The 27,986-nt window shown below is 35.4% G+C and overlaps 1 protein-coding gene across 2 annotated transcripts in view; it reads left to right on the top strand.

Moving 5' to 3' along the window:
- The window catches only part of AP4E1 (adaptor related protein complex 4 subunit epsilon 1), a 66,601-nt gene that overhangs the window by 20,716 nt on the left and 17,899 nt on the right, over positions 1-27,986 (top strand). For both annotated transcript variants that reach the window (XM_074327746.1, XM_019730653.2), the window contains exons 9-20: positions 444-566; positions 667-776; positions 3,734-3,873; positions 4,889-5,001; positions 5,115-5,233; positions 9,136-9,438; positions 11,374-11,488; positions 16,297-16,420; positions 19,889-20,147; positions 24,192-24,749; positions 26,101-26,291; positions 27,823-27,980. In XM_074327746.1, the coding sequence (XP_074183847.1) occupies positions 444-566; positions 667-776; positions 3,734-3,873; positions 4,889-5,001; positions 5,115-5,233; positions 9,136-9,438; positions 11,374-11,488; positions 16,297-16,420; positions 19,889-20,147; positions 24,192-24,749; positions 26,101-26,291; positions 27,823-27,980 (2,313 nt within the window). The remainder of the gene's footprint in view (positions 1-443; positions 567-666; positions 777-3,733; positions 3,874-4,888; positions 5,002-5,114; positions 5,234-9,135; positions 9,439-11,373; positions 11,489-16,296; positions 16,421-19,888; positions 20,148-24,191; positions 24,750-26,100; positions 26,292-27,822; positions 27,981-27,986) is intronic.

The following is a 27,986-nucleotide window of genomic DNA, read 5'->3' as shown; positions in this document are numbered from 1 at the left end:
GTAGAAACTGCCTGAAAATAAATTATTTTAAAGCCTTCAAGGAGTGTTAGAAACCTTTATTTATAAGGAACAATAGGTATATTACTTAAGTGTCCGTTAGAATGTGACCTCCTTGAGGGCAGGGGTGTTTGTTTTGTTCACTGCTGTATCCATACTGCTAGAACAATACCTGGCACACAGGAGGTGTTCAGTAAATACTTGTTGCATGAATGAATGATCATTCTTATCAATATATACAATTCTCTTTAAATTATACTGTGGTAACATAATCCTAGTAACTGTAAGCCTGAAAAGAGTAAAGTTCATATTTTGAAAATTTTTCTAAAAGATTTTTGACTAAAACTGACCTTTCAGGTAGTTTGTTTTGTTATGAATCTACACAGATTTGTGCTTTTATTGTGCCTTAACATGATCCCTGACAGTTCTGTATTTTCTTTCTCTAGCTATTCTGTTTGAATGTGTGCATACAGTCTATTCTATTTATCCTAAGTCAGAATTACTTGAGAAGGCTGCCAAGTGCATTGGAAAATTTGTTCTATCACCTAAAATAAATCTGAAATATTTAGGTAAGATGATTAGTTCTTTTGACAAAAATTACAAAAAGAGCTTTTGAAATTTGCTGGGAATTTGTTTTGTCACTTGGTATAATGTAATGTTTGTTGCTAGGACTGAAGGCTCTTACCTATGTTATCCAGCAGGATCCCACTCTGGCTCTTCAACACCAGATGACAATAATTGAATGCTTAGACCATCCCGATCCCATTATTAAAAGAGAGGTAAACTAATCTTTTGAATAGTGTATGTGAAGTGGTACAATTTTTAAACTTTTTGTTGATATTATAGAGAGAGATGAAAGTGGTGGGCAGTATGTATGTGCGTGTGTGTGCACACGTGCATTTTAACTTTGGAGAGCATTTTATTCTTTCCACTAAAGTTTAAGGAACTTTTCTAAAAAGTACTTGTGTCAGTATCTACAGGAATGGATTTTTTTAAATTTAATTATTTACTTATTTATTTTTTAAGTTTTAGATGATGTAATTTTTTTTTTTTAAGTATAACAAAATATATATATCTTTTATTAGTTTCAGGTGCACAAGACAAAGTAATACTTAGACGTTTATCATTTATATCCCTCACACTGTGTGAACCTCCTGCCCCCCATACAGAAATGGTTTTAAATTATGAGTTGAAGGAGTTGGGTCCAATTACCTGTATGGATTCATTAGTATCTTTTTGGTCCAAGAATTGTATCAGTAGGAGACCTGAATTTTGTTACCAGGTCTTCCTATTAGTACACATTAAAGATGTAATATATGATGACTAATATATTTTTTATTACTCTCCTTAGCATCTGTAAAATTGGCTAATGCATTTCCTGTTACATATATAGGAATGTTGAAAGAATTAATAAAAATATCTCTAAAATGTTTTGAATTTCTTGAAAGGAAAGGTGCATAATATACTTAATTGTTTTTGACTTTTTCCTTTTGTAAAATTGCTTTAATATGTACTTGGGTGTCTATGTAAATATTTCTGTTAATTCTCACGTAGAGAAATCACTCTATACCTTCATTTAAAATGGTGTATAGGACTACGTTAAGAAGACTGGATAGTTTTATTTCTGATTTTAAAAGTAATAAAGATAAAAAGAACCTACTAAACATTTAAATTACTTAAAAACAATGAGTTAAAAGTAGTTATCGAGAGAATACTGTATTGCATTAAATAGTTGTAATTTTTAAAAGATAAGATTATGAATTTTGAATTTTAAAAGGTACTGTTTTTGAAACAAAACTATTTTTGACAAATTGCCATGTATGCGATGTGTATCTGTATACACACACATATTTCTTTGCATTCATATTTTTAATTTTCGGAAAATTGTTACCTGCCTTGAATGAATCTGGGAAGTTTATAGATGTATGTACTGATTTCTGTGTGTAGTCATCGTAGCAAAAGGAGAAAGTACCAAGGGACAATAACAAATTACTATATGGCTCTTCCACTTTGACCAGATACAGAGCATGCATTTTCTTTGTGAGGCTGACTACTAAATTGAACAGGATTGACTTAGGTACAGTTTTCTTATTGTTATATTGAATTATTGGGCTCTAGTTTGAAAATGGGAGTCAAAGGGAAAATAGGCAACTGTTAAAATGATCAATTCTGATATGTTTGGTTCTTTACTTACAGTGAGAAAAGTAGTTTGAATTCTTTGGGGGAGGTACTGAGTATCAGTAGTGCCCCAAGAAGGCACTGTAGTCTAGTCTCCTCATGCCGCTGTCACTTCTAACTTCATTACTTTATCAGTAATTACATGGCAAGAACTGTGGTCCTTAGGTATGGAGTGACCTGTTGCTTGGGGCTGGGATTTCATTTTACCTGATTTTATTACCTTTCTTTCATAAAAGGAGAAAGAAGGCATGAAGGAGCTAACAGAAAAGACCTCTACCCATAGAATTCCTAAAACCATACACCATTCAGTCCTGGAAATGCGAAATTCCATGGTCTTAGAGTAGGAAATAAATTTGGTAGAGATTATCTAAAAATACATAACAGATAGTTTAGGGTGTGCAGGGAGTATGTCTGAAGCAGCTTCTTAAATTGAAAACTATTGATGGGGGACTTAACGTATTTATAGATTTTTAAATAGAATTAAGGATTTTTTGTTGCTGTAATCGTTCAAAATCTATTATCCTTTGTACTTGAAGTCTTGGCTGTAAGGATTGAAAAATTAGAAAGAGCCCTAAAGATATTTTGAACAAGTTTGACAAGTGGTATACTTAAGTGGAAATTCTCTTGCTGCTAATATTGTTGATCCTAAAACACCAGTAAATGATACTTTCTCAGTATTGCCCTTGGTCTTATGTTGATTTCTGGGAGTTACATTTTTAGAAACTTAATGTAAGGCCTTAGGAAATCAGCCAAATGGGAGCTTACTCTGGTACTGGTCTTCCTTCATCTGACTTAAGGCAGCAAGAGGTATATTTCCTCAGCACTGATAAGCAGCTGGCAAGTGGTTCTTGTTGGTAACTGAGGTTCTAAACGTAGGCCTTGCTAAGCTTTGAAGCGCTTGAGCCACCAACCTTTGTCCATCTATTAGAGGCCATTGGCCTTTAGCTGATAAACCCTCTCACATGCTGTTTTCTGTTGTTTAGGTAGTATGGAAAATACAATTTGCGAGACTGGGTTTTAGTATGTGTATGTACGTACATAAACAGATACAGATAGGCATAAGTAATGTAGGTGTAAGAAGCTGTTGTATTTTTAAAAAATAAATTATAAAAGTTAACTTTTTAGTCTTTACACAGCCTTTTTTGTAGAAATGTCAGATCACAATTATCTATATCAATAAAAGGCTTTTAGACTTTGGAATTGATCATAATTCTTTTTAGTTAACAATAGTTTTACTTAAGGTTTCTTTCTTTCTTTTTTTGTATCTAAATTTCTTTAGTAATCATTTAGTTTTGTAAATTTTAAATAATAAATTTCTAGTTTTATTTTTTGTTTTTAGTCTTCAATCAGAGGAGATATAATCTGTATTTCTTTATTTCTAATAAAATTACCTTTATTAAGTTCTGTGCATTTCTTGAGCACCTATAAACTGACCTGCCCTGTAGATCTCCATAAAAGTGGAAGAATCAACTGTCTTATAAACATATATGTTACTATGTTTATCAGTATTATAAGGCATAGTTTTATAATACTGTTTTTATTTCTCTTTCTTAAATAGACTCTGGAACTTCTTTACAGAATTACTAATGCACAAAACGTAACAGTGATTGTCCAGAAAATGCTTGAATATTTACATCAGAGCAAAGAAGAGTATATTATTGTCAATTTGGTTGGTAAAATAGCTGAACTGGCTGAGAAATATCCTTTGTTTGGACTTTGAGTCATAAAATACCTTTAGTTACGCAATAATTTTTAAATGATTGGTATAGACATGTTCACTTGCAAGTTGAGTTCTGAGACCCAGAAATAACTTCCCTTCCTGATATTCGAGCCTCTTATCAAAAACAGGAATTTGTGTAGACTTCTCAGGGGATGGCTTTTTTTTTCCTGGCTCTTTTCATACAGTTGGTCAGTATTATGAGTAGAAGATAAAAGAACCTCTGCCCGATTTCTTTCAGTCTCTTCTTGTCTTTGTCTCTACTTCCTGCTCAGTTTCTTTTCTGAGAAAAGTTCTTGTTGTTTTGGGGGTTGGGTAATCAGGATGCTAAAATTTATCCTGTAAACTATTGTTTATATTAGAAATTGTCACAAGAAAATAGTGGGAATGCCATTCACATGTTACTTTTCTTCACATTCATTTTTTAAAAGTCAGAGGAACTTGCACACGTCACAAAGATATTCCATTCTTTTTAAGATGTCTGTTGTTAGAGCTAAGAAAGAATGAATAAATAATGTTAATCAGATTATCTTGGAAATTGCTTACGTTCTAGCCAGTGCTATAGCTCTGGCCAGCAGAATGATAGAATTTTAGAAATGAAGAGGAACAGATGAGGAAAAAAGGTTAAACAACTTGTTCAAGTAGACACATCACAACATTTAGCCTCTGTGAGGGGTATATCATTTTCCATTATTTGTCTGTCATTCGCTGGAATGTTTCTTTCAGTTATTTCCCATTTATTTATTGGATGCTTATGATGTGAAAGGCAGAGTGCTAGATAAAGCAACGTGAACTTGGTTTGTTAAATTTATTAAATAGATTTACTGAGCACCTATTTTATATAAAACTGGAGTATAGAACAATTTATTGGCAGAGGTTAGAGATAAAAATGCCAAACTAGGATGAATTGGGGGTTATTTTTAAAAGGTTGATGCAGAAAGGATAATTTTAGTAAGTGACATTTGGAAGTGTACTTGTTCTTAACACTGTGGACACATATGCTCCTGATAATGCGTGGTTTATTCAGACAATGAATGCTGTGTTTTCAGTGGGAGGAGATGTAATGCATCCTGATATTCCCAATAACTTCCTGAGACTGCTAGCGGAAGGTTAGTAAACTATTGCTTTCTAGAAAGTAAAGATTTTAAAATTAAATGTTTTTTATTACAGAGTCCTTAGAGAATTTAGTGGAAATTAAAATGATATATCAATTTCTTTGTAGGTTTTGATGATGAAACAGAAGATCAACAATTAAGACTTTATGCAGTTCAGTCTTATCTCACTTTACTAGATGTGGAAAATGTGTTCTATCCACAGAGATTTCTTCAAGTTATGAGCTGGGTGAGCAAAGTTAATTAAATCACAAATGTTTATGACATTTTTTTATAAAACCAAATACACTTGTATTTCCTTCAGAAACCATTTAGTTAAGTCCTTCAGCTGTCAATTTTTTTCCCAGTGGCTACCTTCTATCATTTAAATATTTACTTGTTTGTTCATTCTCCCTGCCATCTCACTTGCCTAGTCTTTTAAATATGGCTATTTATTTCTAGCTCTGTGTCTATAATACATTTGTGTGTTTTCTATGTGAATCTGTATTTGAATGTGTGAATACTCATGCATCTGTGATATATTAGTTTCCTATTGGTGCACAAACTTAGTGCTTAAAACAACATAAACTTACTATCTCACAGTTTCTGTGGGTCAGGAATCTAGACATGGCTTAGCTGGGTTCTCTGCTTAGGGTCTCTCAAGGCTGTAGTCAAGGTGTTGGCTGGGGCTGCTGTCTCATCTGAAGCTTGCCTGGTGAAGGATCCACTTCCAAGTTCAGGAATCAGTTTCTTTAGCTGTAAAACGGAGGGTTTGAGGTTCAAACTGTCAAGTGTAGGCTACCCTTAGCTCCCAGAGCCATCCTTAGATTCTTGCCATGGGGGCCTCTCAACATGGCTGCTTGCTTCATGAAAGCCAGCAAAGGAGATCATCTCTTTGTAAGACGAAGGTCACAATTTTATGTAATTTAATCATATGTAATCACATACATCCTATCACCTTTGTGTATTCTTTCTTGTTTGTATGGGGGTGATTTGGAGAAGTGCGACTGCTGGGTCATAGAATATGCACATTTTAATATTTTATAGTTTGGCCAAATGTTAGCATGTTAACTTAAATTTTACCCAGACTTTTATTTAAGAATTTTTATTTTCTCATCTACAGGAAATTTGAAAGACTTGTATAATAAATATCCCTATGCTTTTCATCTAGATTCTCAGTTACTATCTTTAACCACCTTTGCGTTACTGAATCAACATCTAAATCTACCTATACAGTTTGTTTTGCTGAGCCATTTACAATTGAGTTGTAGACATCATGACACCTCACCCATATAAAATTCAACATGAATCTCGTAAGAATGACAGAGTTTTGAATAATGATAAAACCACTATTACACCTAAGAATTGTAACATTAATTCACTAATATCACCTAGTGTACAGTTCATACTCACATTTATCCAGTGTCCAAAAAATGTCTCTTATGGCTGCTTTTCTACTCCCAATCCCAGATCCAGTCAGGGTTTACAAATTGCATTTAGTTATATCTTTTTAGCCTGTTTTTTATTTTACAATGATCCTCAGTTTCTGTTTGTTTTCATGACACTGATTTTTTGTATGAGTCATGTTGACTTGTAGAATGTCCAACATTTTGAATTTGTCTGATTATTTCTGGTTCAGCTAAACACTTTTAGCAAGATTACTACATCAGCAATATAACGTGCTTCCCACTGCATCATATCAGAATGCATATAATGTCAATTCCTCCAGTTATTGGCGATTGTAAGTTTCTTTGTTGGGTTAAGATAGTGACCTTCAGATCTCTTCATTGAAAGGGTGCCCTTTCTCCTTAGTAATTTATAACTAATCTTTGATTTTGTGAGGCTGTGTGAACATTTTTTCCTCAACTCTCTTTCACCAGTGGTTTTAGTATTGATAATCCTTGCCTAAATTGGTTACTGTATTTTGTGACCATTTGTTTTTTCCTTCCATGAACGTGACATATCACTCCATATATTTAGAGTGTTTTTATGTCTTTCTACAGCATACAAATCCTCTACATGTTTTGTTAGATTTATAGTTAAGTATTTTGTTTTCTTTAGAGCGGTAATAAATGTATTTTTAATTTTGGTTTGTGTTTTTGTTGCTAATACTACATACAAATATAACAGATTTTTGTATTTTGATCTCTTACCCTGCAGTCTCGTACCCTCACTTATTAATCTAGGATTTCTTTTGTAGATTTCTTGAAACCTTGTTAAGAACTTTTGCATCTCTGTTCATGAGGGATATTGGGCTGTAGTTTTCATTTTTTTCTACTCTGTTTAGCTTTGGTATCAAGGTAATACTGGCTTCATAGAATGGGTTGAGAATGTTCTTTCCTCTTCTGTTTCTGGAAAGGTTGTGTAGAAGGGTGTTGTGTAGTTTTCAAGTGTTTGAAAATTTTCCTATTATCTTTTCTGTTACTGATTGTTGGTTGGATTTCTATTGTTAGAGAAAATACTCTGTGATTCCTTAAATTTATTGAGGGTTGTTTTATGGCCTGTGGTGTGGTCTGTGTTATACGTTCTGTGGGTGCTTGAAAAGAATGGGTATTCTGTTGTTTTTGGGTGGTGTATTCTGTAAATGTGGATTAAATTCTTTTGGAGATTGTGTTGACATAGGGGTGTTGAGATTAGCCATGTGGCCTCCACTGACACTGTGAAGGGGTGGCCTCGTTATTGCTGAGCCGTGGTGAAAGTCCTGGGCAGCCCCTGACACCATCGCAGCAGAGAGAGGGGAGGGTACCTCTTTATACCTGGGTGCAGGTGAAGTGGTCTTCATGGACACTGCAGAGGAGTGGCCTCTGCAGCTCAGTGGGGATGAAAGTCTTGCCCCCTCAACTCGACCTTCTCTGTCGCCACCCTTGTGGGGGAGTTGTGGTGCCTCTTACAGCCCGGTGGGGTGGAAGTCTTGATTCTCCACTCCGTCCCGTCTTTGCTGGTATGGCTGGGGCTGCAGTTTTTCTATGTGGTGCCTGGCTGGAGTTACTGTCTAAAAGTTTTCTGTCCTCTTGGCTCTTTGGCTAGAGAGCAGGCTTTTCTTGGGACTTTTTTTGTCTGAGTCCATTGGTATTTCCAGTACTTGGTCTGGGGCCTGTGAGGCAACAGATAACCCACAATGTTGTTCCTTAAGTCCCACGGTCCTTAGTGATCTACTGTCTTTTCTTCACCTTTCAGAGTCTTTTTGTGTGTATTTTATATATGACATCAAGTGATTTTATGTGTACTGAGTGGGAAGGATAGGGGAAAATGCTTTGACTGCATCTTCCCAGAAGTGAAGTCCGCTGATTTTTGAACTGGGATTTAGGTTACCTGTTCTTCTAGAGCTACCTTCCATCTTTTAAAATTATTGTACTATTTAAAGATTGAACTTATTTAGTCCTAGTTTTTCCTCCTCTTCTTGTTACTAGCTATAAATTTTCCCTTGACTGTCACCTCACCTCCCTCTTTTTTATCTTGCTAGTACCGTTATTTCACCAGAGACATGAAAATACTTCATAAATACCACTTACGAAAGAGCTCGCACTCCATAAATTATGTTTATTAATGATCCTTAGACGAGTAGGATTATGTATCACTTGAGTAAGTTAGATGTAAGAAAAAGGATATGTAACATAGGCGAGTGTTCCTTAGAGTTCAGTGGATCATGTCCATGAGAATCAGCTGACGATTGTTCAGAATGTATATTGTAGATTATCACCATAGACATACTAAATCAGAATACCTGGGGTAAATGTGTAGAAATCTGTATTTTAATTAAACATATCAGGTGACTCTTATGCGTGCTAGCATGTGACAACCACTCGTTTAAATGCTTATTGGAAAATAATAGCAGAATGTGAAAGTACTTGTAGAAACCAACAACCAAACCTGGAAGTTCAGAAGAAAGCTAACTTGTACAGGTATCTATCTGCTTTATATATTGTTAATGATAAAGATGTGGAAAATTTTTTTGTATTGTGTTCCAATTCTTGGTATGATTTTGAACCTAAAATGTACAGTTGTATCTTTAGCTAATAGTTTCTTCACCGTGAGAATATGTTAACCTAGATTAAATTTATTCCAGCAGTCATCACTTTGTTTAGATTTCCAAGTATAGTTTGCTGTATAACTTGGTATTTGTATATAAATATCTCTTTGTTTTACTTGTAGGTTTTAGGGGAGTATTCCTATCTCTCAGATAAGGAAACGCCAGATGAAGTTATAACCAAGCTCTGCAGGTTGCTTATGAATGACTCCATTTCTTCAGAAACGAAAGCCTGGTTAATTGCTGCTGTGACCAAGTTGACACCTCAAGCACACTCTTCTAACATTGTTGAGAGATTAATCCAGGAATTTACTGTATCTTTGAATACTTGCATGAGACAGCATGCATTTGAATTAAAGCATTTGCATGAGAATGTGGAATTTATGAAGACCTTGCTTCCAGTTAATAAGAGTTGTGAAGACATGGTGGTAAGACATCTGCGTTCCATCTTTTTAAAGATTGCATATTCTTTAAACAGAATAATTCTTGCATTTGTGCTATATCTGGAATATATCAAAATATAATTTCCACAGCACTTAAGATGAAGGTTGGAGTTTTTCTCACATCGATATGAGAGAGAATTTGAGAGCTTCCATTCAGTATTGATCCTAAATAGTCAGGAATAAAAAGAGTATCTCTTCTGGAGAATTGCAGTGAAGGGATTTATACTCTGACAATCTCTTTTATATGTAATAATTGAAGAATTTTTATTTTTATCTCCTTTGAATTTCTCTACTATGTCATTTTATTATTACTCTCTCTTCTTTGAGAATGTAAAAAAATAGTTTTCCATTTTATTTTGTCCACCTACTGCCTAAATTCTTTACCACTTTGGAACCTGACCACCTACCTTTCCTTCTCCCACCGACTTTCAGCCACCACCCCTTTTAACACACAACACTCAGTTACTACTCACCTTCTGAATTTGTACCAGCTTCTCCCTCAGATTGGTGTAAATCAGAAAATTTCCAAAAGGAAACCAGATATGTTCAAATTTTTATGTGTTGGATGACATATAGTTGAGAAAGAGGAGAGGGTGGGCAGTAGTCCCACTAATTCTGAATCACATTTTCATGGCTTGTATTCATTTTGAAGCTTTGTTTATTCGTTCTTTCAACACCTCCTTAAAGGCAGAGACCTTGATTTAACATAACGGTAGGCATTCCAGAGACATTGAAATGATTAATAAATCTGCTGTACATAGTATTAGACTTGGAAGTAACCACATTTCCCCTTTCCTCCCATGAAAGGTAACGATGATGACATAGTTTCATCTCTTAAGAATCTTATTGCAACTAAACCTTTCCAAATTAAGAGCGTGGCAAGCCATTTAAATGTTTGTGAATTACCTGCTGTTCTAAATTATCTGTGCTGTTTCCATACACTTAGCTAAATCAGGGGAAGCAAATCTCTGGTTTCTAAGGTCATCACTACATACCTATTTTTCTTTCTCTTTGTCCTTTCCCCCTTACTCTTTCTTCATCTCTTACTTCTTTTCGTTTAATCATTGTCTTATACCTTTCTGTTACTACTGAAATTAAGTAATTTTCCATAAGATTTGAAAAAAGCATTTTTTCATAGAAGGGAATCAGATAGTTAAATCAAAGGGGGCTGAATAATAGCCCCACCCATCCAAGATATCCCCATCTTAATCCCTGGAACCTGTGCTTACGTTATCTTGCATGGTAAAGGGGACTTTGTAAACAGATGTGATTAAGGATTTTGTGATGGGGAGATTATCCTGCATTAGCCAAGTAGGCATAATATAATCACAAGGGTCCTTGTAAAAGTGAGGCCAGAGGTCAGAGGAGAAGTAACAATAGAAACAGAGATCAGAGTGATATGGCCAGAAGCCAAGGAATTCTGGTGGCTCTTGGAAGCTGGACGGGACAGGAACTTATTCTCCCCTGGAACCTCCAAAAGGAACTAGCCTTGTCAGCACCTTGTTTTTAGCCCCCAGTGGCAAGAAGCTAATACATACAGATTATAGCTCGTAGGGTATGTATCTTCTCCTCTAATAGGTTATAAATCTCATGAGGGCAGGAACTGTGTCTTTCTTTGTCTCAATCATAGCACCTCACATGATGCTCTAATATAATTGGATGCTCAAAAATGTAATCTGACATGCAGTAAAATTAATAATAACTGCAAATGGTTTACATTGTCAGATTATTAGCTGAGTGATTTGATTATAGATATTTTGGAAAGCTAGACAGTTAGGTAGCACTTTTGGAATTGAAGTTCTGTTTTTCATATAAAAATTGTTTTTAGGATATATGGACTAAAAGTACTTACGTGAATGTACAGTCTACTGTTTAGGGTAAATTTTTTTAATTCCTAATTTTTGCTTCATTTTAATGCAGGTAGATGCTTCTCTGTCTTTTCTGGATGGTTTTGTGGCTGAACAACTGAGTCAGGGGGCAGCACCTTATAAACCTCACCACCAACGGCAGCAGGAAAAGCTTTCTCAGGAAAAAGGTAATTTATCATGAGTTTATAAGCTAGGTTATAGGGACATCATTTTTTTTTTAATGCATATAAGCAAATAACTGAGGATATTTACTTTTATTGTCTTTAATAAAAGTAAATCTGCTTGTGACTTGTTTACCCTGACGAGGTCTTTAGAAATCCAGAAATAAAGTTAACCTAGAGGTATTCACAAAGTCATAGGCTTTCTATACATATGAAGTGCCTGAAACGTGACAGCCATCCTGGAATTTTGAAAGACTTCGAAAGTGTAATTATCATGTTGGTCACTGTGCTAGAGGGCTAACGATATTAGTATAAGCATATCTGTGAAAAAGTTTCAAAAAACAACTCTGGTTACTATTGACTAGTGAGTTTCATTTTCATTCTCAGCAGCCTTGTACATCTTTATACCTTAAGTATATTAGAATACTCTCCAACAAAATATCTGATCAGTGAAGTTAGGAACATTAAGAAAGGAAAGAATAACTTTACATTTAAGAAAAGTAGCATGTCAGGGAAAGACTTCTATCATGATTTTGGTAAATAGGAAATCACTGAGGTATTTGGATGGTGAATGGGAAGTATGTATATGAATAAAAGGAGACCACTGAATATTATCTATATAAGGGTTCACAATGTTAATACCGCAAAGTTCAATGATGAAAAGTCTCTTTTTCTATTCATCATTTAATAATTTTTTTGAGTACTTCTTATTTCCCAGGCTCTGTGCTGGGTAGAACTAAAATGGTTAATCCTCAAATGAGACCAAAAAATATAAATACTAATGATAGGCTTGATGTTATCTTTTTGCAGAGTTTTGCTCTTTTAAGGTTTTTGATTTATTATTTAGCATAGTGATACCTAATGGCCTAGAAAATTCAGCTTCCTTTCAAAAAATAATCAGTTTCCGTCCCATTAATTCCTCATATATTGATAGACTATGTGGAGGAAAAAATAAAGTTTTAAATTACAATTGCCCAACCTGGGACTATATATAGTCCATATAGAGGCCTTATGACATCCAGGGCATAGAGTGAAAATCTGGAGTTCCAGAGTGGGAGATACGGTCCAATTGCCATATTTCCTTATTTTAAAATGTCTGGAGGCCATGAGTTTCTATTATGGCAATTTACGGATGGGGTAGGAAAGGGGAGGTAGGATGAGGGGCCTGATTCCTGGCACTGACTGTCTTCTTTCATTAAATGAGGTAAGTGGCTGATGCAAATAAAATAGATAACCCTGGAATTCCCCAAGCTAATGCATTCCTTTGCCAACTACATTCCCCGCCCCCCCCCCAATCATCATTGTAAATGGGGTTAAAGCTCTCAAATTAGGCTCTTCCCACATTTATTTTTCAGAAGTTCTCTAAAGTAAAATTAAAATTTCATGAGCTTAGACTTATGTCAAGGAAAAAGAAATGAATTAAGAGACAGGACATAGCAATGCTTAATAAACATTTGAGGAATAAGTTATAAAATTATACATCTCAGAATGAGTGGCTGTAAGACAGAAAATAAAGAGTAGGGGGAAAATGGTATTTTTGGACTAAAAAGTTGTTAATTCTGGAATCCTTCAAGTATCAGTCAGTTCTGATACTGATCTTATTTGAGATTTTTATAAATAATTTGCAGTGACTACTAAATTTCACGTTAAAACATTATTCAAATATATTATAGCCCCAATGTTAGATAAAACTATAAATTGTAAGGGGAAATAACAGTATAATCTCCTGTCTACAGAACTATGGCTTTTAGAAAACATGTCAAGTTGAGATTGTTATTCTCTCAAAAAAAAATAAATAAATAAATAACAGCTTGGGATGGTCAGAGAAGTAGAGCCAAATGATCAAAGTATAAAGAAACTGCAGTCCAAGGTTAAGATAGAGAAGGAGGGTGCAAATAGTAACTAGATTTTTGGGGGTGGTCACTTTGTAGTGTGTACAGATGTCAAATTATAATGTTACACACCTGAAACTTATGTAGTAAAAAAGTAAAAGGGAGTGTGTACAATCAAGGCCTCTAAAGTCATGAAGGATACACAATCAGGTTAAACATTGAATTTCTTATTTATGCCCAAGATAGTGTATATTTTCTCTCTCACCTGGATTACTTTCAATAAATTGCAACTCCCAAAGACTCCTGCTTTCTCTTCTACATGAATTGCCCTTTGTCCTCATTCTTCTTGTGATTAACTTCTACATATTCATTAAGTTGCAATTCAGCCATCGTCTTCCTTCCCCTGACTCTTTCTGCATACTATTATTGTCCTGCTCCCCACATACACATGAGTTATTGTGTATCTAGTTAACGCCTAAAAATCTCTGGCCCTTCTGGTCAGTCACTTCTGGAAGGACCTTGGGAAATTTTCCCTGAAGAATGTGGTTTGAACTTCATTCTCAACCTCAAACCTTTCTAGGCCTTCCTTAGGTGGCAATCAGTTCTTTTGTCTCAGGATCAGAATTTTACGTGACTGTTTTCCAGATACTGTCCCCTTCCATGTCTAGTCTTTTTCTCTCTCAAACTCTCACCTCTAATTTTGAATTCTTTTTGTTCTTTGTTTAAACTGTATGTTCACTTACTCCTTGCTTAAACTCTGTCTTCTGCATAGGAAACATTTCTTGAGCTATTCACTGTTAGTGGAAGTGTTAATGCAGATACTAGATGACCAACCGTCACAGATGCTATTAAAAAATGGGCAATATGGGATAGAAGGTTAGAGTAAAAGCTTAAAATGAGAGGATATTGTAGCTGAAAAGGACCTTAGAAAGATTTAAACAGATAGTTTCCAAAGATGATTGTGAATCAGAATCGCAGAGAGATTTTACAAATGATACAGATTATACCATCTGTACCTGGATCTCTGAAAGCTTGGCTGTTTGTATAAAAAGGTCAGTGGGTGATTCTGTGAAGTCAACTTGACTCTGGTTATCAAATCAACATTTGGAAACTGCTGATCTAGTCTGAACCCTTCACTTTACAAAGAAATTAAGGTCTAGTTCATATATCTGGTTAACACCCAACCTTCGTCAAGAACTCAGTTCTGTTGATTACTAATTAGCCCATTATTTTTTTCTACTGCACATTGATTCTTCTTCTATATCATTCGTTTAGCTAACAAACAAGCATTTATTTAGTATTCTTTGGATTAGATGCTGTTTCCTTTGGAGGACGCAGTATAGTTGAGAGTGCTACTCTGAAACCAGAGTACATATCTGGTTTCTTACCTGGCTCTATCATTTCCTATTTCAGTGATCTTCAGTAAGTTTGTAGTAAACTCTTTGCCACAGTTTCTTCATTTGTAAAATGAAGATAATAATTACAGAAGTTCACGTTTATATTTTCTAAGATACAGTTAATGATTTAATTAGGTTTTTTGTGTTATAATGCAGATAGTCCAAGAAGATAAATGTGCCAGTTAAGATTAGGTTTAGCTACATAACATATTAGAAAACAAATAAGCTAAGTGGGGCCTTATGCAAGGCAGAAGGCTATTTGCTCTTCATTAAAAAGATTCCTAAGTAGGCAACCAGGGTTGATGATGGCTTCATGACTATAAAAATGGAAGGGAGAAAAAAAGATGTTTTTCAGTCCAGGAGGATTCCTCCCAGAAGTTGCACACAAAGTATGTACGTAATCTCATTGGTCAAAACTCAAATAGTAAAGGAGTCTGGAAATGTCATCTCTTTTCTGAGCGGCAGTGTACCTAGCTAAGAGTCGAGGGTTCTGTTACTTTGAAGGAAGAGAATAGATATTGTCATCTCCCCTATCACAATCACAGTGTGAATTTTTATGGCTCTGATCGAAAGTTATACAGACTCAAAGGAATGTGAATCTGAGTAAACCTTTGTCAGTAAGGGAGATTTCACATTAAGGGCTCCATCACTCTGTTTGGTGTAAGACTTGCCTAAGAGCATTTTGTTACGCAAAAACATGCTCATCTCTTCATATCTTAAACATTTTTGCATGAGAGCAGCAACTTCTCAGTAGACATGCTTTATCAGTTGTCTTTCCTAATTGAATTATTTTTCAGTTTCTAAGGGTGGTAAATGATAAAAATGAAAGACTGTCTTTTTTTTTCCTTTTTAAAAAAAGTTATTTTAAGTGTGTTTTTCCAGGACCCATTAGCTCCAAGTCAAGTATGGTGTTTCCCCGAAAATAAGACCTAGCCGGACCATTAGCTCTAATGCATCTTTTGGAGCAAAAATGAATATAAGACCTGGTCTTACATAATATTATACAATAATATTATGTAAGACCCGGTCTTATCTTAATAATACTATATAAGACCCGGTCTTATATTAAAATAAGACCGGGTCTTATAATATTATTGTATAATATTATGTAAGACTGGGTCTTACATTATAGTAAAATAAGACCGGGTCTTATATTCATTTTTGCTCCAAGAGACGCATTAGAGCTGATGGTCCGGCTAGGTCTTATTTTCGGGGAAACATGGTAGTTGTTTCAATCTAGTCGTGGAGGGTGCAGCTCATGTGGGGATCGAACTGGCAACCTTGTTGTTAAGAGCACGGTGCTCTAACCAACTGAGCTCACAGGCTGCCGCTGAAAGACTGTCTTTGACTAACTAATAGTATGAAGACTACAGTAGACATTCAATAAATCTTAGCTACTTTATTATTGTTACTATAAATATTTGATTAGAATATCTCCAAAGTCCCTTCCAGTTTAAAAATTATCACTGGATTCTAGCCTTCGATTATTTCAGTAGTAAACGATAATTTTGATAGTTTTTCCTTTTTTAAGATAATTTTTGTTTAGTTTTAAATATGAACCTCTGTTATTGTTTTAAAATTCTAGTTCTCAACTTTGAACCATATGGACTCTCCTTTTCTTCATCTGGCTTCACTGGACGACAGTCTCCTGCTGGCATTTCTCTTGGTTCAGATATATCTGGGAATAGTGCAGAGACAGGGCTGAAAGAGTAAGTTCCTTTCTTATTAAACTTGAAAACATGGGAGTATTTAAATGTCTTTAAATGTAGGCGGATTCCTGAAAGCTAAATTCTGCATGGGCTGTTGTTTTAGTTGTTTCTATTTATTGCTCTCCACGTGTTAATGCTGTACAGTATGTCCTTGTACTTTAAAAGAGCTTGCTTACTTCCAAGACAGCATAGGATGTATACAAGCTTTATACATAGTAATGATGTGTGTGTTATTACTATATATTATGTGTGTGTGTGTTTAAAAAAGTATATCAGAATTTATATACCCAGGTGAGTATTCAGCATATCATTCTATGTTTCTTATAATCTATTTCTTATAACCAGCTCGTTGGAACGTTGACAAATATAAACATAAAATAAGGTGATTGACTTCACTTGAGGAAGTTGTATACTTTGCTCAAAATGCTTTCAGAGCTTCTTTCCAGCTGCTTGAAAATTGGTGATACGTATGTATAAATGTCTTAATGTGGAGCCAAATTTTTATTCTTTTCAAGTAGATTTTGATTTTGAAAATACAAATAAATTGTTTTTAAAAGTATGATTAAATTAATAAAATGAGAAAATGTATGTAAAGTGCCTCACAACCCAGTACATAGTAATTGATAAATGGTCGCTGCTAATATTAATAATTGTTGCCATCATTGTCATCATTATCCAAAGCTGAGTTAATGAAACAAAATTAGTGATCAATCTGGATGACTTGTGACACAAAGCATTGTAGATGGCTTTCTTCTTTGTGTAGGAGCTTCTAAAGGAGTTTAAGTATTTTTAGTAATGGCAGCATTGTTGGAATAAATGTGAGAGTCTCGAAGGTGACAACATTGAAAGATGCCGTTTGAATTTTGCATTCTCATAGATTCATTAAGGAGTCGGTCACCTTATTTTATGTTCATCTTTGCATTTGTCAGTCTTCCACTGAAATGGTTATAAGAAGTATATCTCATAAGAATGACACATAGATTATGAGGAATGTAGAATGATATGCTCAGTGAAATGGCATAAGTTCAAAAATCTCATTCTTAGCCTTTTTTTTCCCTTCCTTTTTGACATGCTTTTCTTTCCCAGACATTTAATTTTTGTATTGCAAGCATGGAGAGCAGATACAGTTTGTGGGCATGTGGTGATGGAGGCGATGGCAATTAAGTGTCTCAAACAGGGATGAGAGGGGTGAGGGAAGGAGAGACAGGAACTCTCCGACCCCAAGGAGGAACTTAGTTCTTTTTCACCTGCACAGCAGTCAACAGCATCTGCTTTTTCAGTATTGAACTAGAATCTGGAGGACTTGACAGGGCCTCATAAATTCTATACGTGTGCAGGTACAACCCTCCAAGAAGTGACATCTGGCAAAGCTGCTAAGGAATTACACATATGCTATATTATCGTAAAATGGAACAGGAGGGATGAATTTAAAATTTCTTTCCAAAGAGGACCACAGCTCACAGATTATTTCAGATCAGGAACCTGTGTGGTAATAGGCAAAGTGAATGAGTTTATGGAGGAGGTAGTCACTCTTCTGTAGCCTCTGGCAAACTGAGAAGAAAGTAGTGGCCAACTTCGAGTGTCTTCCCTCCAGCCCTGTCACAGGCAGCACCCTACGGCAAAGGGCAGCTCCTAGAGCTGAGTTAAAATATGGCCCTGATCTTTTGAAGGTTTCTTGACCAGAGTTTACATCTGTGTTTGAATGGTCTGATTAAAAATAATATAAAATTGTACCATATAAAACCACCAGTTATATTTTTATTATTGTCAAAATCCAGACAAAGATGGCGCATGTTTAAAAAAATTCTTTTATAATATGTTTAATATCATATTTTATGTATGAAATGGCATTAAGCTGCTCTCTTACTTTCTTGCTTTTTAGACTGTCTGTATGTAATGCATGACAGAGAAAATTTATGTTGATGATAGGCATGTATGCAGATGAAATACTTGTAAGTCAGAAAAATCTTTAAAATAGCTCAAGGTTCCTTTTAGGGCTTATTTTTCCTCCCCTCTCCCATTTTGCCTATTGTTGTGGATTGGGTTCCCTGGGAAGTGCACAGCGTGTTGGAACTTAGCATGCAGAATATTAAGGAGTGCTCTTGGGATCAACACCTATGGAAGGAAGGGGAAAGAAGCAGGTTTGGGCAGAGGTAAGAAGATGCCATGTGGTGCCAGTGACAGCCTTTGCTGACCCCATGGGGAGCTTGGAAGCTAGAATGGCCCTTTAGAGTTGTCCTGAGTTGGACCAAGATGATGACGAGTTTTTATTTTCTTAAAAACTTTTTAGAAAATTCTTTTGGTACCTGAAAGAAAGGGAGAAATGAAGATACTTGTAAAGGAACATTCAACAGCAAAATTCATTGAGGAAGAACAGACTGATTCCCCATAGGTCATTCTTTATTAACATTCAGATTTTCTTTCAGCCAGTTAGTACTTAATAGCATGAGTTCTTCACTCAGTGTGAAGTATAACTACCGGTTTTTGTTTCTGGTGCAGTGCAGAAAATCAAATTGATCATATTTTCAACAAATTAGAAGAGAATAATCAGTACAAGTGTTTCTGAGTCTTTCTTTTAGATTCATTTCATGATCTGCTTATCTTGTAGTACAAATTTTTAAAATGCTATTTTTGACCATGATAGGGATGCTTAAATGAGCCAAGTACCAAGGACACGTAGTTCTTACATGAAAACAATAGAGGCAATCTTTGGCTGTTTCAGCCTGCAGTTATGATTACAGTAGTCGTTCCAGATTCATAGCTATAACTTTTGGGACAATAGTAGGTGAGTCCAAATTCTAATCACTACTTTAGTTCTTCTTCAACTGAGGTGTAAAAAACTCCTAACCTTCATGCTTTTCCCAGAAATTGTACTTTTTTCTTTTACAGATTAAACCTCGTTTCATTTTTATAAAAGTACATTATATAATAGTTGAAAATGTAGCTAGTCTTCATATTAGGAAAACCTTTTGGATTAAAGGTTAAATTTACATATAGGAGTGGATTTGAATTTTTTTATTGTTTTCAACAGGATTTTATTTCATAAATTAATGTAGGGTTAAATCTTTCATTGAATGGTGATAGCTAAGAAATTTAAGAGTCATTTCTCATCTTTAACTCATCAGAATTAAAGACAAGATATTTTTGAAAAGTCAATGGGGGAAAGGAACTGATTTACAGTTGTTCTATTTTTGGACAAGTTATTTAAGCAATTAAATGAAAATTAAATGGTCTGATATTTTTAACTAAGTCTTGAGTTCTGTTGCCTTAAATCGTTTGGCTGGAGGGTGGGGGGAGGTTGGCTGTAACTAAAATAAAATATAGAGATCTAGGTTTTACTTCTGGCATGTAAAATACAACATGAAAACTGTTTCTAAAAGGCAACGGCAATGATGTGTTTTTTAAAAATGCTTCAGGAAAGTAACACAATTATTTAAGTTGAGTTGATTTCATTATCAATCTCCGTAGGACAAATAGCTTGAAGCTGGAAGGCATAAAGAAATTGTGGGGGAAAGAGGGCTATCTCCCCAAGAAGGAAAGCAAAACTGGTGATGAAACTGAAGTTCTGCCTGTTCCCCAAGAGAGTGGAGTCGTGGAGAATGTAGATCAGACTATACCAAAAAAGGATCAATCTCAAGTTCTTGCCCAATCTAAAGAAGAAAAAGAAAAGCAGCTGCTGGCATCATCATTATTTGTTGGACTAGGATCAGGAAGTACAATCAATTTGGTAAGTAGTCAGTTATATTCCTCTGAGAATCTGTGTCCCCTGTTTTGTACAAAAGAAACTGGCGCCATGTAAGTTCGTGGCCGTCATCTATACACATGGTGAGAAATGGTTTCCCCAGCTCCAGGGTGCCGCCAATGACACGCCTTTTGTATTCCTGAAAAAGAAAATCTAATTAGCTCAGCCTGAGTCAGGTGTTCTCTACGTCCAGTCAGCTGGGCAAGGGTCAGGGTCCAAATAAAGTCACAAATATGGCCATGGGTAGTTTCACCCCCGTGGGTGGAGGACAGCTTTCAATGGGAAAGGGCTTGATGGAAATATTGTCAATAATAATAGTTCAACAATATTGATGTGTCTATGGAAAAAGTACTTCTCAAGATGGTATTTTTAATAGTGAAACAGGAATCAGTTTGGAGAATTGGTACATAAATTATATTAGCTCAAAATATTATTCAGCCATTAAAAATTATATATTGTATTATAAAATAAAAAAGTATATATTAAAAACAGAATATACCATTTTATTTACGCCTTGTCTATAACTTAAAAATGTTTTGAGACTGAAAGGAATTATATAAAAATGAAAACTATTTCAAATGCTCTTTTTTAGCCTGTGAGAATTCCATGTCAGATCCCGTTTGGTGGGCCGATGAACCTACCTCGTGCACACTTGTGATTAGAGCTACGTGGTTGTCACTTTTACATCATCCTAGCTCTTTCCGCCTCCTTCTCCCTTGGGGGAATTTTCCCTCCATCCCTATCAACACTAGACCAGACTAGGCTACACCCTTTGCCTATCTTTCTCTCTTTTCCAGATCCTATTTCTGTTAGACTTGATTTTCCCTCCTAAAAAACCCCAAATTCAACCTTAAAGTATTAATAAGTAATGTATCTTAATGCTGTCTCACTCAATATTATCAGTTCAACAGCAGAGTAATTGATTTGGATCTTTAAGTTGTTCCAACAGGCTGTGGCAAGGGTACCAGTGGCTGCTCTGGCTCTGTTGGGGTATGTTCTTAGTGGTCAGAGTACACCCCGATCAGATTGCGTCAAGGTCAGAACGCACCCAGGCTTAGGTAGGGCCCTGATTTGTGAACCTCATTGCTGAGGTTAAAGGATTCCTGCCTTCTCAACAAAGTGCACAGCTATCAGATTCTTCCTCAGGAGAACATTCAGGGGGACAAATTAATTATCAGCCTTTGTGGTCATCTTAAAATCAATGTAATGACCATGTTCTTCTATTTATGTTACGCTAAATCCTTTTTGGGTTACCCCTTATACTTTTCTTTTCCCCTCAGCTATCACTAGAATAGTTTTAAAAAAGGAAAAAGGAGTATATTTCCCAGTTTTAAGGGACCCTGAGTTCTGTGAGGAACTGTTTGTAACTCAGATGGCATTATGCAGAACGGAGGGGAAGCAAGTGATTACGTGAAATTAGCATGAGTCCTGTTACTCCTCATCCACAACTTTTCCTCCGTCACTGGGGCAGAGCAGACAGGATTGGCACTGAGTGGATGTGCTCCATCTGCAGCATGACTCCTTTTGTAACTGCTTTTCTCTGGCAGTCCTATTCCCTGCCAGTTTTTCTTTAAGGCTCTCAGAAAAATGTTTGTTTAAGGCTCTCAGTTACATAGATCAAGGCTATATTGATGCATTTTACTTTAATTAGTTTTATTTTAGGTCTGTGATCCATTTTTAGTTAACTTTTTTTACATCGTTCGCTGTGTCAAGAATCTAGGATTTTTTTTCCTTTTTTCCCCCCTTCACCTTTTATTTCATCTTCATTTTTAAAAGACATTTTCTCTGGGAAATGAATTCTAGGTTAACTGTTTCTTTTGTTTAAGTATTTTAACAAAGATGTCACTCCTGTGTCTTCTGGCTTATTTAGCTTCTCATTAATAGGAGATTAGAGCAAAGGAAAAGATCATTAAACTTGAAGACAAAATAATAAAAACTGAAACACAGAAAGAAAAGACAAAACGAAAAAAAACACATGAAAAAACTTAGAGCATCATCAGTGACCTGAGGAACAATATTGAGCAGTCTAATATACAGTAGTCTTCCCTTATCTGGGGGGGATGTGTTCCAAGAACCCCAGCAGATGCCCGAAACTGCGTATTGAACCATATATATATATACACTTTTTTTCCCCATACATACATACCTATGATAAAATCTAATTTATAAATTAGGCACTGTAAGAGATTAACAATAATAATTAATAAGATAGAACAATTGTAACAATATACTATAATAAAAGTTATGTGAATGTGGTCTGTTGGAAATATCTTATTGTGCTGTACTCACCCTGCTTGTGATGGTGTGAGATGAAAAAATGCCAAACCTATTCCTGAATTTGTAAAACCATCCTTTACTTGCAGTAAATTGCTTGGTGTCACTCGCTTCAGGTGATCCCTTACAGAATTGAAGTCTTCGTTTAGGCTCAGTGCTTTCTGGTGCAACGTGTTGCCATCAATCAAAATATGTTTTCTGCTTCGTGTCTTCCATCCTGAATTTAATGCCTTTTCCATCTTCACTAAGCGTGTATCACACACTGTGGCTATAACTTTTGTAGTTTGAGTTGTGACAGCAAAACGAGCATGAATTTCTTTTTCCTTCTCCACAGTTTCATGGATAGAAGATTTGTTCTTAGCAACCTCGGCATATTATTTTTTTCTTATTAAGTCGAGAACTTTCATCTTTTCACATGAAGGAAGCACTTTACGCTTTTCTTTGGCATATCCAAATTGCCAGCATCACTACTCTTGCGCTTTGGGGCCATCATTAAGTAAAATAAGGGTGACTTGAATACAAGCACTGCGATACCAGGACAGTCCAGGTGATAACCCAGATGGCTACTAAGTGACTAATGGGCAGGTATCAGACACAGCATGGAGACGCTGGATGAAGGGATGATTCATGTCCCAGGATGGAGAGTGGGACAGAGAGATTTCATCACACTACTGAGAACAGTGTGTAATTTAAACGTACGAATTGTTATTTCTGGAATTTTCCATATAATATTTTTGGATTGCGGTTGACCGCAGGTAACTGAAACCATAGAAAGCAAAACCACAGATAATGGTGGACTACTATATGTCTAATTCAAGTCCCAGGGCTACTTGAATGGAAGTGCTTCCCCCACTCCCTCCCCTGTTTTTGTGTTAATACAATGTTAGTTCTTTTTTGATGACTTCTAAATGGAAAGGCAGGAGACAGACTCTTCTGCTGAGAATTGGAAGAGATGTGGGGAATTTAGGGAGTGAGAGGGAAGTAGAATTCTGGTTAACTAGAATCATGCGAAGGGTGACCACATAGTGACAGCCCCCCCCCCCCCCCGAGGATGGAGGCATGAACTTGGACGTCGAGTAGTGCTGATCTCCTGCACTGATTCTAGATAGACTTTGTGGGGCACAGATTGGCAGGCCACTCCTCAGGAGGGTTAGCTCAACAATGGCAAGTTGCTGTTCCCATCTCGAGCTTGTAGCGAACATCACTGGTCAGTTACAGAATTCTTTCTTGCTGTGTGCTCCTGTCAGCCACTGCCAGTTGATTCTTGAGGTAAAATCAGTTTTTCTTCCCTGTTTAGCAGACCATGAAATCATGATTATTATGGATAACTGAATCAGAGTTGAGCCATTCTTGTATTTGAGTGACTTCTTGTATTTGGGTCCCTAGGTGACTCTAGGGACCCAAAAATTGACTAGGTTTCTCATTTTTTTTAATTTGTGCAATTCTGTACTCTAGTATTCTGAAATCTGCCAAGTTTTTAGGATTGTTCATATTTGACTTTTTAACCTTATTTCTTTTTCTGATTTTATGTGTTTTTAATGAGAAATAAGATTTAGTTAATAGTTCAAAGTTCTGTAGCTGTCAGAATTTCAGGGCTTTAACATTTTGTTCATCTCTGATTCTTTTTAAATCCATGCTTTATAGATAGAACTTGAGCAAGTTAGTAAATTGCTCACTTGAAATTATAGAAAAATGTTTGAAACCCATGACTAGAATGATTTCTTTTTATATTATTATGATGTTTCATTTTCACAGCTAGGAAAAGCAGATACCGTCTCTCACAAGTTTAAAAGGAAATCGAAAGTTAAGGAAACCAAAAGTGGAGAAACAACCAGTGCTCATAATACGACTTGTCCTTCCTTTAGTTCTTCATCAAATGTGACTTATGAAGAAGATTATTATTTGGATAATTTGCAGGGTAGAGAAGACAAAGAATTAAAGAAATGCACTCTCAATTCAGAACTTTTGGATTCTGAGTCACTCACAGAACTGCCCTTGGTTGAAAAAAACTCAAATTGCAGGCTGTCTACACCTTCATTGTTTGCTGATAACAACATGGAAGTTTTTCACCCGCCTCCATCCACAGCAGCCTCAGTTGCCAGTGAAATCTCTTTAGCTTCTTCTTTGCTGGAAGAAACTACTGAACACGTGCATTCAGATCTTATGGAGGTCTGTAACAATGAAACTGTGTCAGTGTCTTCTTACAAAATTTGGAAAGATGATTGTTTATTGATGGTCTGCTCAATTTCTAATAAGAGTGGTTCAGAACTGAAAAGTGCTAACTTAGAAATTGCTCCTGCAGAAAATTTCAAGGTAAGCCAATGAATGGTTCATTATTTCTTCCTTAAATGGACAATGCTTATTTACTGTCTCTGCTGTTGACTTGTCTGATGGTTTATCCATTGTTTCCGTATTCTTCTTTCCTCTTTAGCAAAATAAGTAAAAGATGTGACAGATTTTTTATTATATTTTGAGTAGAAGTGAATTATTTAAGAGAGACATGGACACATAATAAAGATTGTATTGGAGTAGGCTGTAAATATAACGAGTTTCAGTAGAGCACAGCGGTTAAGAATATAGGCTCTTGGCTCAGACTGCTTGGCTTTGAATCTTGCTTCTACTGTTTCTTAGCTGTGTTACATGGTCAAGTTATATAACTGCTTTGTGCCTTAGTTTCCTCATGTTTAAAGTGAAGATATTAAAAGCATGTGTGCCTTTGCATTATACTGAGTGCTTAGGCATCAGTTCTTTTTTTCCCTAACTTCGACTGCCATTGTGATTTTTTTGAAATATGTTAATTGAATTATTATAGGCATGTTCTTGGTGGAGTCATAATGAGATTTGATCAGTAGATCAGTATTCCACAAAACTGACCCAGTTTCTTCTATGAGCTAGAATCTGTTGAACGGGATATTACCTGGGCCTGACCAGAGCAGAAGTTCCCGACTTTAGATATGCATTAGAATCACCTGTGGAATTTAAAAAAACAAAACACAAAACCCAGTCCGGTTGCCTGAGCTTTATCACCAGACCTCAAGTAAAGGTGGAGAATGAGAAGGGAAGACACGTGTGTGTGTGTGTACACACACTGGGGGTGCCAAAAAAATGTATACACATTTTAAGAGATGTTAACACCTTGGTCACTGTTGCTCAAGCAGTAATTCGCCGTGATCAGAGGTGTCTGGATGCTGATGGTAACCACTGTGAGCACCTCTTGTAATTTCAGAAGTCAAACATGACTTTTATTCGTCTTTTGTTATTGGTATATAGTGAGTATTATGATTTTAATACAGTTTTCCTTTTTTAAAATGGTTATACATATTTTTGGTACCCTGTGTATATATGTTTAACTCTCCTAGCTTTAAAAATCTGGTGCCAGCCAGGATTAAGAGCCACAAAACTAGAGTTTAATAATTTTTTTGGTTCTTAAATTATACAGAGGTTTTCATTGTAATGCCATTTGTTACATAATTTTGACCTGTGTACTATTCTTAATTATGTGTGCTAGTGAGTGTTTCTCAACTTAAGTTGTCAGTCGTCTTCATAATGTGGTTTATTAACATTTCACAATAGTTTGCTTTTATACCACTTAAATAGAAAATTGGTATTCATGTGATAGTCTGTGTTGATCCGGTCTTCAATACTGTCATTACTTTATTTACAGGTCACCGAGCAACCTGGATGCTGCTTGCCTGTAATAGAAGCAGAGAGCACCAGAAACTTTCAGTATAGTGTGCAGATGGAAAAACCTTTTACAGAAGGGAATCTTTCTGGTTTTATAAATTATCAAATGATGGACAGTCATGCAGTTCAGCTTGAATTTTCAATAAACTTATCACTATTAGATTTCATTAGGTAAATATTTTCTGGAATGTTAATTCAGGTTATTTATTCAGTCAGCAGATATTTATCAGGCCTCTTCTGTGGACAGAAGCACTATCCTAGGTGCTAGGGAGTAGAACAATTCAAAAGTAGACACAGTTCCTACCTTTAGAGAGTGTCCGGTCTAGGGAGGAGACATTGAACAATCATACAAATGCGTATATGAGTATAATTGTGATTTGTGCTATGAAGACAAAGGAAGTGGTACAATGACTGGTTATGGTTTGGGACCTGATTTAGGTTGGGATTGGTTAGTGATCTTGGAAAACTTCTGAGAGACACTAATATTAAAGTAATGCTTAAACTGAAATAACTTTTAGAGATTGTGCATGGCTTTTTTTTTTTTAAGTGTTTAAAGTTTCTCTCATTTGTATTTCATTGATTTGATTAATTCTTTCATAAAATCTGTTCATTAAGCTTTAGAGAGCTGCCAGAGAATTACTCAACAAAGTTATTAAACTTTTATTAGACGTACAGTAAGTGTTTAGCATTATACTAGACACTGTGCAGTGTTACCAGAATAATCGCAAATGACCTTCTAACTTTTCTGCTCTCAGTTAGTGTTATAAATATTTTGTACTGTAGTCAAACATTTTTTAAAATGAAAGCCACCTGAACCAAGAATGCAGAATACCAGTGATTATCTGTAAAATTGTTTTAATCTCCACACATCCACTTGTGTTATATTATAATTTTTGCCTACGCTTTAAAGTCTTTTAGTAAGAACATGTCTGTCAATCTGTCAAAGAGTATTTATGCCTGTGTAGCTATATAAGATAGAATCCAGCCTTCAAAAAACTTACATTCTGTGACTATGAAGGTATATCCTATGGTGAGCATTTTTAACCGGAAGAAGCACAATATACATAACACAACAGTTCTTTTGTGTGTATTAATAAAATCCGCTGTATCTTTAAAAATATTTTTCCTAATTATAAAATCAATGCATACTTATAAAAATTCAAATGCTATCGAAAAATATAAGTACAATATGAAAGTTCGCTTTAATCCCACCCCAAGATACCCATGTTAACTATTTAATCTTCAGTCTCATGAACCATTTTTAAAACACTTTTACTAAAATCCTTTCTATTGGTATAAATTACTTAAAGTACTGGGTCTTCGTATTCATACTCTTGTACATGACTTTGATAGAGTGTCTCATTATCCCCAAATGCAAAGTGTATGTTTCGTATTATATTTGAATGATTCATGAAATTACTTTGTAAAATTTAATGAAATCACTAAATCTCAGAAAAAGAGAGAACTGGGTGATTTGTTGAAAAGATATTGGCACTTTAATATCATCTCCTTTGATTATTTTCATCAGGTTAGAGGATGGTGGTCAGCATTTTAATCATACTAGGTTTAAAAACATAAGTTTTGTGGGACCCAGATTTACAATGATTGTTTTATTCCCATGCGTCATTTGAAATTTATATTTATTTGTTTAGAATAATTTCATTCTTTTTGACATTAATCTAATTTTAAAAATTATTTCCAGGCCATTAAAAATCTCAACTGAAGACTTTGGCAAACTCTGGTTATCCTTCGCAAATGATGTGAAGCAAAATGTAAAAATGTCAGAATCTCAAGCTGCTCTGCCTTCTGCCCTAAAGACCCTGCAGCAGAAACTGAGACTTCATGTTGTTGACATTATAGGTTCGT

The sequence above is a fragment of the Rhinolophus sinicus genome, linkage group LG03 (assembly GCF_036562045.2).
Source record: "Rhinolophus sinicus isolate RSC01 linkage group LG03, ASM3656204v1, whole genome shotgun sequence".
In the NCBI taxonomy this organism is placed as follows: domain Eukaryota; kingdom Metazoa; phylum Chordata; class Mammalia; order Chiroptera; family Rhinolophidae; genus Rhinolophus; species Rhinolophus sinicus.
This window is presented reverse-complemented; position numbering and strand designations above follow the sequence as displayed.